This window comes from Aotus nancymaae, unplaced genomic scaffold (genome assembly GCF_030222135.1).
Source record: "Aotus nancymaae isolate 86718 unplaced genomic scaffold, 86718_ANA_hifiasm-v0.15.2.pri h1tg000059l, whole genome shotgun sequence".
Lineage (NCBI taxonomy): Eukaryota > Metazoa > Chordata > Mammalia > Primates > Aotidae > Aotus > Aotus nancymaae.
In genome coordinates this window covers 9,158,575-9,179,106 of record NW_026988473.1, presented here as the reverse complement: position 1 = coordinate 9,179,106, position 20,532 = coordinate 9,158,575, and the positions used below count along the sequence as shown (strand labels likewise).

Sequence of the window (20,532 nt, the reverse complement as noted above, 5' to 3'; positions counted from 1 at the left end):
TCGCCTACCAGCCAGAGTGAACCATTCCCTGCGTATGGAGTCACTGTGTCTCTAGCTGGAAGAGACCTTGAAAGTCATGGAGTTAGGCCCCAGGGATGCACAAAGCCCTTGGGAAGCCCTGTTGGTGACAGGGAACTTCTGCAGGGAGCAGAAGGCAGAAAGCGGGTCCTCTCCAGACAGGCATTGTTAGGGAGGGCTGCTGTGCCTTGTGCAAAGCTGAATCTCTCTCCCTAGAACTTTCCCCACTGGTCCTGAGCCTGCCCTCTGGGGCTGCCAGGAATGAGTTGGCTGCCTCTACCACATGACAGGCCTCCAAATCCTTGCCGACAGTTCTCATGTCCCCTTCAAGTCTTCTCCAGGCAAAGCCGCCCCAGCCCTTCTAACCCTTCCTCAGATGACATGCATGGTTTCAAGTCCCCTTACCGTCAGCATATTAACACTGGGGGAAAGAAAATATTGCAGCCCTAGTCAGCCTTTTGACAGGGCTGAGTGCCACAACCTATCCTTGGGCAGAGGAGACATCCTGGGTCCCGGGGGGTAAGGCACAGCACAGACAAGGACAGACAGGGCACATCAGGAAACCTGGGAGGCAGGGTGAACCAGGAGCTAGGCAGAGTCACACCAACTGGGTCCAATGCCGGGGAGTCCTGGGAGTGAGGTATGAACTGGGGCAGGATGCTACCCTTCTGTCCTGGCCTGTGGTAGCCATGCCAGCTGACTAGAGCTCAGGATGAAGGGTCTAACAGAGCCCTATGTGCTTTACCAGGTCCTGTGGCCACAGCTTATGCTCCTGGCCAGGCCACCCCACAAGGAGATCTCAGGGTAAGGCCTGTGTACCCCAGGAGTGGCCTCCCTCTGAGGGTGGGCAAGATGCCTATGCACAGTCTTCCCTTCTAGCATCTCAGTGCCATGAGGGCAAGGCTTGGTCTCCTGTTCACCACTGTGTTCCCAGCACCAATGGTGGAGCATATAGTAGGTGCTCAATATATGCTTATTGAAAGAATGAAGGAGGAATAATCCCAGGCATCCTGGAACAAGGATAATAATAGATGCTACTATTTATTAAGCATCTACTATACACCACACTACAGGGTCCACAAAGATAGGGGCTATATCTGCTTTGCTCACTCCAGTATCCTCTATGACAAGCTTGGTGTCTGATATGCAGGAGGTGCTCAGCAAATATTTGTTGATTGTTCAATGCTTGTATATGTTATCTCATTTGTCACCTAAATAAGATGGAAGAGAGGAGATGGGAGAGGCTACAGTGATGAGTTGAGAGCCCTCTTTTACATGCACGTGCGTGTGCCTGCACACACACACACACACCCCAGGACCCCTTCTGTTCTTTCCCTATGCTCAACTTTGCCTCACAAACTCCTGATTTTTTTAGGCGCAGATGAAAAGACCTCCTCCAGGAAGCCTCCCTTTAGTCTGCCCAGTGGGAATTAATTTCTCCTGCCTCTGAGTTCCCAGCATACTGGGCCTACATCCTTCTTTTAGAGTGTAATGATTAGTGCCAGGTCTCTGAAGTCAGATTGCTGAGGCTCAAATTCTGGCTCTGATTCTTCCAAGCCATGTGACCTAATCTCTGTGTGCCTTGGTTTCCCCATCTGTAAACAAGGGCTAATAATAGTATAGTCTCATAGGACTGCGGTGAGGTTTAAAGGAATTAGCATGTACAGTGCACTCACACAGTGCCTGACACAGGATAAGTAGGCACTAAATGTTAGCTATTATCTTAGCATTATCAAGTCGTGCCCTGGATTAGAGATATCTGGGGCATGGAGTTGGCACTCGATGATGTTGAATGAAACACTGGACTGCATACACTCTAGTTTTCTCCACAGGATGGCAGAGGTCAGAGGTCAGAGGTCACATCTCACTCAATTCTGTCCACCCCTGACCCCCTCCCAGGACCTGCAGGGCTTGACCAAATCAAGCATCAGTGAGCACCTATTGTATGGAAGAGGGAGGGCTAAGGCATGGGACATGGGGTCAACGGGGTGACAGCCGGAAGCCAGGCTGGACCTCAGGTGTGAACTGCCGACCCAACTCGGTCTCTCACCAGGCTCAGCCCCGACTCCCAACTCCTTCTTATCTCCTCAGCAAGCCATGATTTATGGATGAACAGAATCAAACAGGGCTGCTGGCTGCTGGGATGCCCTGGGGAGCTGCAGGAGAGGGAATGGCTTTCTGAGGGCAAGCTCACCAGCTGCCCAGAGGGGAGTGGGAGGGGGGCTGCAGGGGCAGTGGGCACATGCACACAGACACGAGCCACAGAGACTCACCCTGGCACAGACACCCAAGCACACGGGCACATACACATGCACACATATCCATAGCCATGGCCACAAGCAGATGCTCAGCCAGCTCTGCCATTCATGAACTCTAGGCATTCACGCACTGCCTCTAGCCTGGAATTCTCTCCCCATGAATTTGCTGTCTCTTGTCTACTCAGATTCTGTCTGTCCTTCTGAGGCAGAGCAGTGGGATATATCGTAGCTTTGGAGGCAGATAACCTGGGTTCATGCCCCAGCCCTGCCCCTGGCCATCTAAGTGACCCAGGGCAAGGCTCCTGCTGGGCCTTAGCACTTTACCTTCAAATGATGATTATAACCCCTGACCTTCCCTGCTGAGGTGTTGTCATCATCAAATAATAGCTAACATTAGTTGAATGTAAACAATGTGGTAGATGCTGTGCAAGGAAGTTTACATGCACCATCTCCACAACCTCGGACCATTATTATCTCCATTTCACAGGAGAAGAAACTAAGGCATGGAGAATAATAGGTGCTTGAGCCCATCCTTTCCTACCCGGTGACAGTGACCTCCCTTTGGGCTGACGAATGTGACAGCATTCTATAATGTGCTACACTGTACAACCTAGCCACACTTTCCTTTTTCCCACAGGGAGGCCAATCCCTGTCACACCTATAAGGCTTTGCCCAGGTTGTTCCTTCTTCCTGGAATGCCTTTCCTTCTCTGTCTTCAAGCCAACTAGGCAAAGATGGTCTCCCCTCCTACAATCCTTTCTGCCTCCCCAGTAACTATGACAATTAACTATTTTGGGTTAATAATTAGCTCTTTTTACGTCCTTCCCCAACTGGGAGCACCCAGAGGACTGAGACCCCAGCTCACTCATCTTTGAAGACCAAAATCTGGTACACAGGAGAGGCTGGTTAAGTAATTGCTAAACAAATTCATGAAATTATTCAAGGTCTCAGATAAGCCCACCTCCTCCAAGAAGCCCTCCCCAATGACAGGCACTCAGCAGTCTCTTCCTTCTCCAGACTTGATTTAATGGATCCATTTGTCAACCCCCTTTTCTTGGGGATAGACCTGACCCCCACAAGCAGGGCCAGCAGGGTAATATCCTATCTCCCAATTGCTCAGGGTCTCCCATAGCCTTTAGCCTAGGTCATGATACAGAGAAGCTTCTGGGCTTACAGGCTCTTTCCCCCAGAATTCATGTGTGCTCACACTCTCAGATGGTGACATGCACACTCCCCATATCCAGCCCTTCCAGAGTTGTCCCATCACCCTCAAGCCCTCCCAACCTAGACTGCTTCTGACCCACAGGCCCTTACAGGCATCCACAGGTCCCAGGCCACTGCTCTCCTTTCCAATTGTCTTTTGCCACAGTAACTAATGTATGCTTGGCATTGAATCATGTCTGCAGACCTCAGCACCCAGCGTAAATATGCCCATTTTACAAAGAAGGAAGCTGAGGTTCAGGAAGGCTAAATGCTTGCCCAGGAACACACAGCAGAAGAGAGGTTAAGCCAGGATTGGACTGGAGGTCTCTAAGGCCTCTCAAACCCTGTGGCTCTTACTTTTGTTCCAACCTAGGGGAGCCATGCCTTGAAATAAGACAGTCTGAGAATAGAGAGACAAAAAGCGAGAACCTGAGTGGACACAAACAGCCATCAGGGAAAGGGCTTTCACTCTCCCAAGAATTTTACCAGGTAGAGCCATGCCCAATTTACCCTAGGTATTTCAGAGACTCCTCTGACACACATACCTTTCCTGGCACTCCTTCCCCCCTCCACTGGTCAGGTATTGAGGGAGCCTCAGGGAAGCACCCTCAATACATAGAGGCTCAGCTGGCCTCAGGGTCCCAGGACAGGTTGGGGGTTGGGTGTCTGGTGCTGGACAGTCTAGGAGTGGGAAGAGGAGGACAGTGGGGTGTTCCAAGGACTTGCCCAGGGCTCTGTCTCTGGTACTGATCAGGGTGCAACCACTATTCGGGAGATAAATCAGAGTGTTGCTGGGGGTGGTTGGGGCTACATCTGCCAGCACGTCCCCATCCTGAGCCTGCCTCCTCCCACCTGATTCTGCAGTACACGTCAAGCCCCAGCACTTCCCCACCCCCATCTTTTGGTGGCTCCTGATGACGTTCAAGGTGGGAAACAGTGAAAGCTGGAGTCACAGGTTTCCATAGGAAGCACCCTCTATGCGCATGCTGAGCAGATGGAAATGGGGGAAGATGGGAGGCATTTACAAGTGGGCAGAGTTTACCAGCTCCAGGGTGATCCAGGCACGGGAAGGGGGACATTTTTGGTGCCATCCTGGTTCCCTCCCTCCCCTCAACCCAACAGACACAAGAAAGCCAGAAAGAGGCAGAGTTGGGGAGAAAGGAACAGAAAGACAGTGAGCTAAACCCTGCACCCCAGACAGCCAGGCAAAGCTCCAGGTCTTGCCATCTTGCAGAATTTCCTGACCTCTTTCCACTGTAAAACTCCCCCTTCCAGGACACCCACCTTGAGAACAGGGCCAGCTCTTCTCTTGCAAGAGGAAAAAGAAATTTAGATATGTGAGAAGGAAAAAAGAAGAAATGGAGAATGCCCAGCACTTATTTCCTAGGAAAGCTGCCCTTGGACCTACCACCATCCCATGCCCTCCGGACATTCTCTGAGTGTCCTTTGGAAAGCCGTGGAGGTGCCCACAACCCCTCAGGCTTCACCCAGGGTGGGAACTAGGCTAGCAAAAGAGGAAGCCCGAGGGGAATTGTTTTGGAAAGTTACAAGTAGCTGAAAATAGGGGCTTAGCACGAGCAAGCTTCCTCAACCTTGGCTGTAATAAAAACAGATAATGTGTGAGTGAGCTAGGGTGAGTGCGCTGGCAGGGGCTGCAGAGGCCGGCTAGATGCAGACAGTTTAGAATTCAGAGGAGATGCCAAGTGAGTAAACAGCGAATGAAGGATTATCTGGATGGGCCAGCAGCCGTTGCAGCAAGAAACTGGATGGGGACATGTCGGGATCCACAAGCACTCCTACTCCTCATCAGAGAATAAGGCCTGGTGAGCTATAAGGACTTTGTCCATGCCTTCCTTTCCCTACCTCTGCTCTCTCTTCCAGCAGAGAGCATGGCCTTGGTAATAATGGCTCACATTTGTACAGTGCAGAGCAGTTTATAAAGTGCTCCACAGTTTACCGAGGGTTTCACATGCATTATTGAATTTAATGGAGGTGATGGTATCTTTTGCTCAGTGACCCCCTCACCTCACCTCACCACGGCCACCCCTACCTTCCACAATTCCTGGCCTAGGGAGGCCTGGTGCATCTGGCTTCAGTATTCAGCCTCAAAAGAGGGGGAAAGGGAGACTGGCCATCTGTAGACCCCAGAGAGCTGCTGAGCCCAGAAGTCATCAGGGCCAAAGCCATTCAGGATGGAAAAGGCCAGGTGACAGATCTGAGCTGGGAGCCCAGGCTGAAGAGTGGCTAGCCAGGAATTAGCTCGGAACCTGACACCCTCCACACCCACCTTGATCCCAAAGCTGATGAGCCACCTGAGCAGCTGTGAAAATGATCATGCCTGTCAGAGCAGCAGGAGCCCAAGAAAGGAGGGGCTCAGATGGGGTGGGGGGGGCCTCTTCGCCAGGAATGCGGAGCAGAGGCAGGATCAGGGATGTGTAATGATTAAGTGTGGGCCTTGACCACTAGTTACTCCTATGAATAATGCATTGTTATGCCTTGGCCTAAATCAGCATCTTATTGTTATTAATAATACACGCTGCAAAGAAGCTTGGGTTGGAACAGTATGCTATGTTTCATTTGAGGATCTCAGAGCACTTAAGGGCTCCTCATGCTGATGACTCAACTTTATCTCCCCAAGTCATAGGCTTCCTCACGGGCCACCTGCCCGAATGCCCTCCCACCTGAGGCTTGGAGCTGTGAAGGCCACCAGGGCTAGAAACCTTCCATCCATCCTAGGATTCAAATACATGGCCAGGGCTTATGGCTGGGGAGGGGAGTGCACTTAATCTTTGCTAGCTCAAGGGCTCTTCGGATGCAACAAAATGTGAAGCTCTCAGAGAGGTTTCAGGACAGAGATAACTAGTGGGAATCTTAGGGGCGGGAGAGATGGATGAAGAGAGAACACTGCGGATCTGAATCCTGTTTTGCGACCCGGCAATTGTGTGACCTTAGACTACTCACTCAACTCTCTGGTCCAAAGCCTCCTGGCTGGAATGCAGGGTCTGAGATTCCCTCTACGAGGTGTCGTTCTATCATATTCGGGGTATCATTTACACGGCAAATATTAGGATGGAGCCATCGAAGGCCCCGCCCCCGAGAGCTGTCCACGGTGCTGAAACTGCTGTCAGCCACGCGGCTCCTGTCCTTGGTGCTGAAACAGAACAGTCCTGGGGCTGCGCCCTTTTCCAGGCCGCCCTTTGCACAGCTCCCAGCGAGCAGGATCCGAGAGACCATGCATAGTGATTCCGCCTTCCTCAGCCAACGCCTCCCAGATCAACCCTCAGCTGAAGCTATGGCAGCAACCAGCGACCTCACAAGAGCCCCCTTTCTCCTAGTTAGTTCCTCGGATGCTGAGGACCCCAGTCCTGATTCGGGACAAAGAGAACCGCCCCGCGATGGTGGTAAATACCACGCCCCATTCCCTCCCGGGAGCCTGCCGCACTGCCTCCTGGCGGCTGGCGCGGGCACTGCACCCCGGCTGGCTCACAGACGGTCCCCAGCGGCAGCTAGTGCCGGTGGGGAAACAGCAGCAGACGGTCCTCCGGCCCCCGCCGCCCCCTCACCGCTCCTGGGGCAATCTGGCGCTCAGAGCTTACGGCGTTGCCCGACACCCGCACCCTCCAGCCTGTCCGACTGTGTCCTGGCCGCCTTGGGGCTGCCTAGGTCACAGCGCAGGCTCAACCCAGATGGCCAGGCCTGGGCAGGCAAAACTTCCTGCTCCTTTCTCCAAGGTGGATAGGGAAATCTTGTTTAAACAAACACCAACCTTTCCTCCATGGCAGGGCCAGTTCCACCAAATGAACACAAAGGCCTCCCCAGGGCACAGGTCCCACACCTCACCCCCACCCAAACAAGAACCTTGCTCACACCGCCCACACCCCAGGAAAAAATGAAGGGTTGCAGGAGAATGCCTAATTCTAACTGTGGCCCACTCCTGTTCCCCCACCCTACTGATGGGGCTATTTGAGAGGCAGATCTGCTTGGTGTTTCTAGGGACTGCTTGATATGAACCTTACTGGGTCGTAGAAAGTCTCCTCCTTCCCAAAACAAAAAGCAAAACAAGTAATAACACCTGAAGACAGCACCCAAAGCCACAGCTTTTCTGGACTCAAGAGAGTCAAGATAATAGCCTTTAATTACAGTAGACATAGCTGGTATGTATCATTTATTGAGCACTTACTGTATGCCAAGTACTGTGCTAAGAGCTCTGCAAACATGATCTCATTTAGCTTTCTAGCCACCCTCCCTCCCCAAGAGGGAGCATCATGCTCAGCCTCCTACAGATGAGGAAAGCGAGGATCAGAAAGGGGAGGTGACCACTCAGGCTGGTGCAGTCAGCAAGTGCTGATACGGGCATGGGAGAGTACATCCATCTGCCCTTACTCTTGCCATTCAGCTGAATCTACCTCATCATCCTTCCATGTTCTGGGAGGCCACACTATCCCTCAGGTTCCTCCAAGACCACTCCAGCCCCACACCATCCTCTCCTCTTGGCTGAGAACCAAGTGGAGGAAGAGAGTAACGCCTTGCACTCTGTAGCACTTTACAGTCTGCTAAGTGCTTTCAGAGCCACTGTCTGAATTGACCCTCATGATCCTGAGGGGTGAAGTAGGCAGGGATGGCCCTGTTCTGATTTTATAGGAGAGAAAACTATGGCTCAAAGGAATAAATGGCTTGCCCCAAGTCACACAGTGAGCAGTGGAACCAGAACTCAGGTGAAGATGGCGGGACACCCAGTCCAGTACACTCTTCCCACCTGCATAAGGCTGGGGTGCTGAGGACAAGCCAGGCAGGGAGTCCTAGGGGCTTTCATCTCCTGAGGGGCTTCCTGAGGCCCTGACCTGGGCTGCTTCCCCACTCCTCCTCCCCGAGGTCCATCAGCTGGCTCAGTTTTAACTTGGAGTCTTGGAGTCTCATTCTAAATGAAATTTCTTTTTCCAGGCAATTACCTCCTGCTAATTAGGAGGCTGGGCTGCCAGTCCCTGGGCCCTGGACTGACCCCTTTCTCAACTCACAGAGGGCAGGGGGGTTGTAGAGGTACTGGGTAGCAGCTCTAGCCACAGAAACTGCCTGGGTTGGGGTCCTGTCAGGGCAGGGGATGCTGGTGGAGGAGCAAATAGCTCCATAGAACTGGAAGAAGGGAGGCAGGGATGCTTGGGAGGAAGGGACTCTGAAGTGGGAGAGAGCAAGGGGACAAAAAGCTGGAAGGAGCCTGGACATGCCCATGCAGAGTAAGTGAGAAAGACCTGGGCTTTGGGACTGCAGAGGGAGCCAGGAGGAGCCAGAAAAATGGGGACACATCAAAGGAAGACAGGAGGAAGCTCAGGAACCATAGAGACCAGAAGAGGTAGGAATCTCCCCTCTATGGAGGGAGAGGAAATGAGAAGATGGCCCAGAAAATGATCAAGATTACAGAAGGGGCAGAGGCAGAGAGAGAGATACTGGGAGACTCCCGGAAGGGGAAGGAGAGAGGAAGGACAGGGAGGAAGGAGGAATTGCTGAAGGAAAACCCCAGGGAGAAGGGGGAGGAGAGCGGGGAGGACAGCTTGGAGTGGCAGCTCCCACGGCCCCAAGAAGGGCTTTCTCTACGTCATTGTCCTTGAGCCTCCCCCAATGTCAGTGCCCAGCCAGCCCGGCCTGCACACCCTCCTACGCAGCCACAGGTGCGGGCGGGCATGATGGCAGGCCACCAGCCAGCTCAGGCCCCAGATGCTCCACTCACCCGGGGCAGCCAGCTGACCTCCCTCCCTGCCAACATGCCACCCTCTCGAGTAGGCTGAGCCAGGGGCCCTCCTGGGTCACACAGCAACACAATCAGGAGCTTCTGGGGCTGTGGAGTCCAGCCTCTCCACTTTTCAAAGAGGGGATCAAGGCCCAGAGAGGAAACGGTGCTTGTCCAAGGTCAAATGAGTGATAAGGCCAGATGCAGAGGGCTCAGGGGCTAAGTCCTACTGGTGGGTCCGGTCCTGTTCTCTTCTGGGCAAAGGGCAACAACAGGAAATAAAGCAAGTCAGTCCTGACCAAAGCCCTCTGGAGTGTGGGGTGGCAGGCAGAAGGGAGTGAGGGTGGCCAGGGGCTAAAGGGAACCAAAGGAAATCACATTTTTGGAGCACAAGGCGAGAGGGTTCTGCAAGGGTTATAATTGTAACAAACATTATCGAGCACTTAATAGGTATGGTGTGCCAGACACTTAAGACATTCCATGCAGGATCTCATTTGATCCCAACAACCCTATAAAGTATGTATCACTATTATTCCATCATAGGGAAAAAACTGAGACTCAGGAGGGCTGGGTGACCTGGCCAAGTCCACACAGCTAGCCAGTGCCATGGTTATGACTCATGCAGCTGGTCATTTTGAGGCCACTTCCCTGAAGCCCCCAACATTATCTGAAGATGTGCAGGTCCCTGAGTCCCCAAGGTTCCAGAACAGCCCTAGCACAATCTAAGCATCAAACTCTAGTAGGACTGCAATCCATGAGGTCTGAGACTCGAACAAGCCCAGTCTTAAGGTGTTAGAGTCTGGTTTGTCTTGGTTCTGCCACTAACTTACTGTGTGACTTTGGTCAGGTCATTTTCCCTCTCTGGGCTTTCCTGTTCCCACCTGTGCCATCAAAGGGTAGGACCAGATAAGAAGAACTACAATGTACATGGTGCTAACTCTGTGACACGCACAGTTCTAGGTGGTTTATAGATATTAACTCATCGAATTTTCTCAACAGCCCCACGATGGTGCTATTATTCTCTCCGTTTTACAGGTGGGAAATGGAGCACTGAAAGGTTAAGTCAGTTGCCCAAGGCCACAAAGCAAGTCAGTGCATGGCAGACCTGGGATTTGAACCTCCTTACTTTTGATCTGGAGCCCCCATTCCCTGGCTACCACTCTGCATTCTTTCCCTAAGGACCCTCTCAGCCCTTGCCTGGTGCCCCAGAGACGTGTGCCCATGTGCCTCTGCACAGACACATATGCCATCGTGTTTCCACATGGCACACACACGGTCATGTGTCTGCATGAAGTGACATGTGTTTGCTCACGCTCCCACACCCACTCCTGTGCCGTCACCCAATTTCTACCTGAAGTAGCCAGGCTGGTCACACATGTCCACAAGCATCCCAGCAACAGAACAAGTTGATTCTAGTAGGTCCATGCACACACACACACACACACACACACACACAAAGTGTTCCCATCTCTGGGCACTGGTTGACTCGTGGGGGCCATGTGCCATGCTGCAGCGCACAGCCATGTGGCAGTGACGTGGGCCACCACACCCCCTTCTCCTCTGCTTCCTTCTAGTGCCTGGGTGGCTGGCACGTCACATCCCGCACCTGCAGGCACCCCCATCCACCCTGCCTTCCTCACGCCTAACAGAAGCGGGCACCTTCTCCAGGAAGGAAGCAGACTCAGGCACAGCCTGGCTCCCACGGCCCAAAGATGCCAGCCAACCCGGGGGTGGAGAGGGAGAGAGAGGCATCAACTGGAGGCTCCAGGGGGCCTGGGGTCCACAACGGTTCCCATCTGAGATGAAGCCCTTCCTTAGGTCTGAATGCCAGAGCTGAGCTCTCAAGACCCTCGAGACACTGGCCCCCTCTGTCATTGCCAGATATGAGGTCAAATGAGGACCCTGGGGACAGAGGGTCTCCTATCATTCCCAGGCAAAACTGTGGTGCCACCTAGACTCCTCTGGCCAAGTTACCATTGCACCCCTCACCACCCTATCCCTGGTCCCTGCTCTCTCCTCCCCCTGCCCAAGCATCTTAGAGTTCTGGGTATTTTTAGGCCTCAGCTGACAGGCTGTGAAATCACTCCCTTCGCACCTCCCCAACCAGGCGGGGGCTGGAGAGGGAGGAATGAGGTTGGGGGGGGCACACAGACAATTCATCAGGCTCTTCCAGGGCTGGCAGGTGCCAAGCAGGGAGAGAGGGGTTCTTCCCCTTTTCCTGAGAGCCTCCCCCAGGAGTGAGAGGATCCCTCCACTTTGCCAGTAGAGAGAATGGAGACAGGGTGGGAAGAAGACTCCCTTCCACTCCAGGAAGAACAAAGGCTTTAGGGGATACCCTAGCATTAGAAGAGGCACTGGGACACCCTTTGAGTCCACCTCTGCAGCCAGTACCAACTCGTAGTGCTCCCTTCTGAGAGACGGGCTGAGAGACGGGCTGGCTTGGAGCCTAGTAGGATAAGGAGGCACCAGGCAACGTAGCCCAGTGGTTAAGACCTAGGCTTTGAGAGTGAGGCCGACTTGCAATCTTATTCCTGCTCTACTGAGTGACCTGGGCAAGACACTCAACCTCTCTGAGTCTTCGTTTCCTCATCTGCACCGCAGTGAATTGGATATCTCCCTTGCAAGACTGCTGTGAAGATGACATGACATGATGAATGGAAAGAACAAAGTGGTCTGTGGACCCACCAGGCACGGCTGGGAGCCTCTCCTTTGCGGCTTTCCCTGACCTTCCATTTCTCCTAGCTGCCCCTTCTCCAGGCTGGCTTTCTCACCTCGATCTCCAAGGCAGGAGCCCACAGTTCATCCTGCCATCAGGGCCCTTAGCACCTATATGACCCCCCCTCAGTAGGAACAAATCTCCAGCTAAGATGGGTAGGCGACACAGACGATCCCCACCTCCCTGCTTCCTGCTGCAGGACACACACACACACACACATCATGTGTCCACACGCACCCAAATGCCAACATGCGTGTGAGCTGCCAGCGCTTCTGTGTGAGGGCGTCTGCCTTGGGACGACCCCCAAGGAAAGTGGGAAGACATACCCAGGCCCTGCTGTGAATGGGCCCCTGTGCCAGGGGCCGTGGGCATGGAAAAGGGGGTGGCCTGCCTAGTTGCCATGGAGACAGATTGGCTTTGGTGGGGCTCTGGAGCTCAGGTCTGGCAGCTGGAGCAGGAGCCAAGTGGCCCCTCCTGGGCCTGGCCCTGGTGCCTGGGGGTTATGTGGGCGCAGAACAAATCCTCAAGAGGACTAACTGTATCCACAGCCCCGGGCCCACCCATCGTGGCTCCGTATCCCTCACCATGAGGTTTTCTATGATACCCCAGGCATCTGGGAAGCCCCCTCAGGGTGTTCATTCATGCCTACCTGCACCTGCTACCTCCTTACTGCCATAATCTGCCACAAGCTTTCCAAGGGCAGGGGCCTAGGCCAGCTGGACACTACAGATCTCCTGGCGGAGGTAGGGGCAGATATGCTAACGGCTGAGACTCTAGCTCCATCTACCCGCCTGCCTCCCGACTTCCCATCCTCCATACTACCACGTTGTCAAAGTTCTTCACAGAGATCTGCTCAAAAGCCATCCATGGCTCTCCATGCCTTACTTTTTAAAATAATTTCAGTTTTCCTATTTCAAAATGCCAACCCCTTCTTAATCTGGCCCAACCTACCTTCCCAAGCCTCACTTCCTGCTACTGTGCCCTAAAGGCCTCCCTTCTGATCATGCTCAAGCACTCACTGCTGCCTCAGCTGGCCAAGACCCCTTGAACCTCTGAGCCATTCCATGTGCTGTCCCCACCTCACCGACTGCCTCACCTCTGCTTGCTCACATGGCAAGCTCTTATGCTTCCTTCAGGACGCAAGGCCCTGCAGCTGAAGCTCATGCCTTTACGTCTGGCAGAGTGGCTGGAATCCCAGACCTACTTCTAACTGCAAGTTCGCACTTCCTAAGGTGGTTCTGAGGATGGAGGGGCTAACGCATATTATATGCTTAGAACAGCACCTGGCACATAGTGAGCACACAACATGTCTCTTCTATTCTGATGGTATCTTAACTGACACTGCCCCCATGAAGCCCTCCCCAACTCCTCCACCAAGGAGGTAGCAGGCATGTCCTCCTTAGGATCCAGAACCCTCATCCCACACATCAATTGCTTGGTACAGGTGAGAACAGCTGCCACTGGCTGAGTGTTTACTATGGACTGGCTCTCTGCTAAATACTTTTCCTGCCTTATCTCACCTCATCCTCCAACTACCTGGGCGGTAAGAACCATCATCATGCCCATTTAACAGAAGAGGAAACCCAAGGCCAGAGAGGTGGGCTGCTCCAGAGACACAGCAGCAAGTGTCTCTGCCAGGATTCAAATCAACAGCTGTTTGACGCTGGAGCCCTAGCTCAAGCAAGCCAGCCCTGGAGGCACGTATGTAAAGTGCTCGGCACATACTGAGTGCTCCACAAGGCTTGCTATTATCATGCTATTTTTATTATCAGGGGAGGACACGGGATGTGTTTGGTGACCTGAGAGGGGATTCCTTAAGCTGGTCCCTCTGCAAAACACAAAACCCCATTCCTGGAGAAAATATTTCCAAGGGTACATTGGCTGCCAGGGATGGGGGTCAGGGATGGCAAGGAGGTATGCAGGGAGCCCCAATATCTGGACCTGGGGCACTTCCCCTGAGGGGTGCTAAAGCAAGCAAATGTTTGAGGGGGCCATCCCGGACCCAGGCTGGGCAGAGCAGGAGAGGACCTGCTGTGTGCCAGCCATGCTGACCGCCGCTCTCTGGCCCCGCTGACACCACCCCATGGTAATGAGATGGATCCAATTTGTACCCAGGGCCCCGCCGAGAGCAGCTGCCGCGGCAGGGTTTGAAGTAATTTAATTGGACACATTAGCCACACGCTCTCTCCTCCGCTCCCCTCGTGCAGAGCCTCACGCAGGCACCCCTTCCGCCTCCCACCCCTCATGCCACCCTACCCTGGCTGGGGGCAGGGTGCATGCTCTACCAACCAGCTAGGACTGACAGGTAGGCACTGTTCCTCTCTCATTCCTGGGGCTCCTGGGGGGCTCTAGAACCAGAGGGCTGTCTAAGCCCCAGGTTCTCCCCAGTCTCTGATGCAAGCAGCAACTATGGGAGCCTGCTGGGGCTAGAGCTCAGACCTCTCCCTCCTGTCTCCTCTAATGGGCAGAACAGTCACCCCACTTTCTCCCTCAGTCAGCCAGGGAAGCCCCCAGCCTCCTGCTCTCCAGGAAGGGCACTGAAGGAGCAGGGCCAACAGTACATGCCTGCTTTACCAGCATCTTTGGTTTTGTCACTATCAGGGTCTGTCACTATCAGGGTCGCTAGAGAGATGATGGGCAGCCCTCCTCTTAGGGCCTGGGGAAGCAATGCATACACACATGCACAGAACCGGACCTAGTCACAAATACACAGGCAAGCTCGATTTGACCCAGACACACACACACATGCTAACAGACCCACACCATCATGGAAACGCTTGTATCTGTACACATGGAAGCTCTCATGAATACCCCTGTCCATACTCATGCATGCCATACAGCCAGGTAAGGCCCTGCTCCCAGCAGACAAGGCCTCCATGGCCTCCATGGCAGGTGGGAGGGTGTGGCAGGGAGTAGGTGGGGTCCCTGGCACAGAGGCCCTGCCTGGCCAGGTACAGGGCCAGTGGAGGAGCCCCCCCCAAAGCTTTCTGTCTCAGCTCCCCATGCTCCTCAACCCACCTCACTACAAATACACTCATTAGCTGCTGTTTACAGCGGTCCTGGCACTCAGATGAGCGCAGAGATTACGGCCATCCAGCTGCCACCCGCACACGCACTAGGTACACACACAGACAGCACTTCTTCTCCTGGCTCCGCCCTCCCCTTCCACCCATGGGCTCAATCTCATGAAGATACCAACTCCCCAAACATGCAGCTTTGCAGGGGTTCCAACTCACAATACCAGTCAGCTCCTGGTTCATTCTCTCCCAAGGGGTCCTTCCAGGTGGAGGCTGCAGAAACCCCCAGAGCAGGCCGAATGCGCCAGCCGACCTTCCAACTAACTGGACCTAGAATTCCAGGCATAAGCTCTGGGCACAGTCCAGTCCCTTCCACAGGTCCCATGCTATCTGCCAACTCTGTTCCAGCCCTTGGGGAATTGTGCTGGGTGAGACCAAAGCCCTGCCCTCCAGATACTAGTTGGACAGGGCCCAGCAGGGCTGCCCTGCTGCCTGGGAGGTCAGGGACCTCCATGCCCATGGAACTGGCAGAATTTGCCTGGCATCACCAGCTGGGGTTCCCTGGCAAGGCAGGCAGGCACCCGGGCTGGGCCTGGCACAGGCTGGCGCCGGCACCTGGCCAAACCAGTGACTGCCCCGACAAGAGAAAGTTGACCTCTCGGTCACATATGCCACCTGCCAGGCACTGTCCGTGGAGAAGAGGACCAGCTCTATGCAGAGCTGCCTATGCCCACCCTGGATGACACAGTGCTCTGAGGAGCCATCAAGCCAACTCATTCTCCAGCCAGGGGTCATCGGCTCAGGACTGGGCCTCCCACCCCCATGGGGCCCCTCCCAGCTCCTCTCCCTGCTGTTCTTGGCCTCGCTCCCCTGGGGGAAGCAGTTATTGAAAACGGTCCATCAGATTCAATAAGGAGTCAAAGTCCCTGAGAGAATACAGGGTGGGTGGGGAGTGGAATGGGGGGATTCAGGAGGGGCAGGAGGGGGAGAGAACCATATACAGCTCCTCTGCCTGTTCCACACATCTTGCAATGGCCAGACTAGCAGGGGTGACAAGGGGACAGCCCCGACTGGCACTCCATGTTGCCCTCAATGCCCCTAGGCCTGAGCTTAGGGTCAGCCAGGGGCAGAACTCAGCTGTCCAGGGACTGTCTTTGTTCACCGGGCACCCACCTATTGCCCTGCCTTCCAGTTGTCCCCTCACCTGTCACCTGCTGACCTGTATGCTCCCACCTCAATCCAGCCTGCTCTAACCCCCTCCCGACTACAAGGAGGAACTTTGGGGCTATTTCCCTCCCACCATCCCCCAGTCCTCAAGCAGCCAGCTTGTCGATCAAGCTGTCCCTGCAAGGCCACAGAACAGTGTGAACCAGGGCCAAGGAGGGGCCTGTCTCCATGGTAACACAAAAGCGTGGGGGCACTGGCTGCCCTGGCCCATGCCCAGTAGAAACCATCCTCACCCTCTCTGGGTTTTAGACTTGCCGGGCCTCAGGTCCCCCACTGCATCCTGGCCTGTGAGGAGATCATTCCTCTTCAGTCCCGACTCTGACCTAAGCCCAGGATGCTGGCCAGGGAGGCCTGGGCATGTGCCGATGGGGCAGGCTCCGGGGAGGTAAGTGGGAGGAGAGATGTTGTTGGTGAAATGGGTAGACACAGTCAGGCCTCCTTGGACCTTCCCACGCTCCAGCCCTGGCCTCTAACCCAACTGGTCCTCAGGGCACACCCTTGAACTGCCCTTTTAGCCACACCCCTAACTTCTGCACCTGCCCAATCCACCATCAGCCTCTGCCCCTAACTTGTGCCCTGTGAGTGGAGAGTTGGCCTGGACGATCTCGACGATCCTTCCGCCTTGAGAGAGGAGGCCTGCTGTATCAAGGCCCCCTGCCCCGCATGCCCCCAAGGCATGACCTGCCTGGTACAGTGTCTGTAAGGGACAGAGCCCACTAACAGGTGGGACAAAAGAAGGCTTCAAGAACTGCTACCCCCAGGGAAAAGCTCCCAGAGGGCTGGAGGACAAGAGAAGTAGTCCTCAGGACCTACCCTCTGTCCCAGTGGTTCCCTCTCTGGCTTTGCTCACCAGCTCTCTGCAAGGTCACCTCTCCCTTCCTCTCTCTTTTCCTGCTGCCATCCTGCCTGCCCACTGCAACGCTGACCCCTGCAGGACTGCTGGGGCCTGCCTGGCCTGGGGACAACAGTCCCATAGACACAGGGACTTCATGATGAACCACAGGGTGAAGGTCGAGGGCAGGGAGAGGCCCTGAAGTCTAGGAGGGGGCAGAAGGGAGGCTGCAGGTATGGCCTCAGGAGGCTGGGCTGAGTGTGGTGCTGGAGCCCATGGGTGTGCATAGCTCGGGGCTGGTCTGGGATCTTCATTGGACTCCGATGATTTCCCACAGTCCCTTTCTTCATCCATAATAGATCAGGGAGCCAAGGGCCTGGGGGCCTGGGGCCCAAGTGGGGAGGGAACTGTACCTGCCAGGTAAGGTCTTAGCAGGAGCTGAGCCCTGTGGGGGCCTGCACAGTAAGGGGGATGAGGGAGGGAGGACCACAGGGATCCTCTGGAACCAGCATGGGGCAAAGGGGAGCAGAAGAGGACAGATTTTTTTTTTTAAAGGATTGGGCCGCAGGTGTTCCTGAGTGTGGGGTGAGAGGATCAGGATATAAAAGGCACTGGCCCCTGGGGTACCAGAGCGGAGGGAGGGGCAGCCTGAATTACACAGAAATCAATTTGCATATCTCAGTCCCAACTGGTGTCAGTCAAGGGGAGATGGGGGACAGAAATGGGGGACACAGAGTCCTGGCTGGGGGAGCTGAGTCTGGGGAGCCTTGGAGGGGAAGGGAAATCTGACCTGGAACTATAGGGCCTACGAAGGTGGGCAGGGATGCCGGTGGGCAGGGATGCCAGAGGGCAGAGGCCAGAATGAAGTCTCTGACCCCTCAAGGACCCCAGAGGACTAGGCTCAAAGGCAGACTCTGCCCTCTCCAGCTACGTCTGACACCACCCAGCCCACTGCCCACACTGGAGAGGAGTCAGCCTCAGGCCAGCCCCTTTCCCAGTCCCAGCTGTCCCACCACACGCACTAGTGGGTCCTGCAGCTGCGACTGGGGTGGGCAAGACAGGTCCCAACCGCAGCCAGGGAGGCCCATTCAAGGAGGGGTGAGAGAAGAGTTGGGGGCTGCCAGCATGCCAGGGATGGCACTGGATTCCAGACCCTTTGCCCAGAAGATGCCAAGCACATCAAGTTGGCCTCCGTGGTGAGGGCAGAAGTGCTTGGAGGAGTGGTGATGTCATGGTGCCAAGGCGTGGGAGGGAAGAGGAGGAAGGAAGAGAGGACGAGGGCACGGCCCCCAGGCCAGCGGCCTAACAGGACAGAGGGGAGGCTGCCAGCTTGGTGGGGCAGGGGACAGGGAGTATCCTTACTGCTTTCCTACCTTCCATCCTCATGCCCCAGAGCTGGCTTCTGAACTAAGCTACTGGCTTCTGAGAAGGTGAGCTGAGCAAGAGAATGCCCCTGCCGTGGGCCATGTGCTGGAAGCTGGCGGCCTCTTGGAGGAAGATGCCAGGGTAGGTGACCTGGGTCCAGACAGATGAGGGGAGGACTCTCCACAGGCAATGCCCCTTCAGCCCTCACCTAGAGGACATTCAGAGAAGGGCTCAAGGTTCCAGAGAAGGACACTGAATCTCTCACCCTCACACCCAAGTGCCGAGTGAGGGCAAAGTCTGGCGCCCAATAGGTCGTCCTCAATATGGACTGGGCTGAAAAGAACTGATGGGGGTGGAAGCCGATTCCTCAGGAGGCAGGGACAGGCTGAGGCTGCCCCTAGAGGGGAAAGAGCAAATATGGGGCTGGGGCAAAAGTGGGCAAAGCCAACATCCACTGGACTGCCTTCAGGGGCCTTCTGTGCAGGGTCCCAGAGCTGTTCTTTCCCCACAGCACCCCTGCCCCCAGGAGGCTGGCAGCAGGGAGCCTGGAGGTTCTTCATTTGGGAGTGCGTCCTGGGCTGGGGAGTGGTGCTTTTAGCATCAGAGAGAAGCCCAGAAACAGAGACCCTGATGCCAGAAGTGGCAGAGTGGGGTGCTGGGTCTGGGTGGAGGACCCCATGTGGGAGCGGGGATGGAGCCTGGGCAGGAGCTGCAGGGGACCTGCCTACAGGTGGGCACTGGATGAGGAGGCATCGGGAGCCAAGGAGGAAATGGCAGAGCAATTTCCGAGGAAGATGGGAAGATTCCTCAGCTTTGGCTTGGAGATTACCAAGCAGACAGTGGGCTCCCAGGCCACTCCCCTGGCGGGCGAAGCAGAAAGCAGAGTTCGGCCCTCCCCCCAGGACAGGAGAGAGTTTGGGGTTGTTTGCTTCCCCCTCCCCAAGCCTAGGAGAACATTCTCCTGGCACCCCCATTCTCATGAGCCCCTGCTCTCTTTCCCTTCAGGCACCCTCATCTCCCCCATCAACGCCCCTGCGGTTCCCCACCCCCCAGAGCCTCCCTGCCCCGGTGCACCAGATTCCCACTTGCCCCCTGGCATCCTCTCAATTCACAGTTGGCACCGTGATGCCACTTCGCTCCCCTGTGCCCACAACCTTGGCCAAGAGCTGCCAGGATCCTCACCCTGGGGTCCACCAGCGCTGGCACCCCCTGGGCACCGGTGCTGGGGAGCCGCGGGTGCCTCTGAGGGCACTGCCCGGCTCCCAAGGGGGCAGCGGCTCCTCGCTCCACCACACACGTTGTCCTTGGGTTGCTGGGGGTGGGGGGGAGGTCCTTGTGGGGACACTGCGAAGCCGGCCCAGGACATCCAGCCCGGCAGTGTCCGGACTGCGGGGGACCGGGGTTCCAGCCGCTGCCGCTGGAGCCCGCGCCCCCGGGGCTGGGATGACCTCGCGGGGAGTCCGTGCGGCTCCGGGCGGACAGCAGCCCCAGGCTGGGGCTCCGAGACGGCATCCGGCGCTGCCGCCGTCCTGCCCGCCAGTGCGGGGCGCCCCAGCCCGCCGGGGCCGCGCTTACCTGGGCTGGCCGCCTCCGGGTCCCGGTACATGGTCCCCTCGTAACCGGTTCCCTCCGGGCTCCTCAGAGCCGCCCGCGGCCGCGTGCTGCTCCGCCGCCGCCGCTGGGCATGGGGCCGAGCGACCCCCGGGGGCGGGTCCGAGGGCGGGGGCCGCGCGGGCTGCACCGAGCCGCGGAGCCGGGGAGCGGGGGCCGCCCGCCAGCCCTCCCGCCCGCCCGCGGAGCACGCTGCCGCCGCCGCTGAGCCGCGCCGAGCCTCCTCCCTCCGGCCTGCGCGCCGCGTGTGCGCGCCGGAGCGTGTGTGAGTGTGTACGAGGCCGTGTGTATGTGTGTGTGTGAGCGCGCCCGGGGCACCGCCGGCGCCGCCCGCCAGCCGCCGAACGCCGCGGCCACCGCCGCCGCCTGCGCCCGCTGCCGGCCGCGCGCCGAACTGCACCTGCGCCCGCCACCGCCCGGAGCCGCCCCGAGGGCACGGCCGCCGCCCGCGCCCCACCCGCGCCCCGCCCGCCCGCAGCCCCCGCGGGGAAGGCCGCCGAGCCCTACGGCCAGGCTCGTCCGGACAGCGGGTCCGGCTCCGCTGCGCGACCCCGCCCCCGGCC

The 20,532-nt window shown here is 56.3% G+C and overlaps 1 protein-coding gene across 4 annotated transcripts in view; it reads right to left on the bottom strand.

Moving 5' to 3' along the window:
- Positions 1-20,220, bottom strand: part of SYT7 (synaptotagmin 7) — a 65,850-nt gene extending 45,630 nt beyond the window's left edge. For all 4 annotated transcript variants that reach the window (XM_021676827.2, XM_021676835.2, XM_021676840.2 and 1 more), the window contains exon 1: positions 19,934-20,220. In XM_021676827.2, coding sequence (XP_021532502.1) covers positions 19,934-19,964 — 31 coding nt within the window. In that variant the 5' untranslated portion in view covers positions 19,965-20,220. The remainder of the gene's footprint in view (positions 1-19,933) is intronic.
- Between the last annotated feature and the right edge of the window lie 312 nt (positions 20,221-20,532).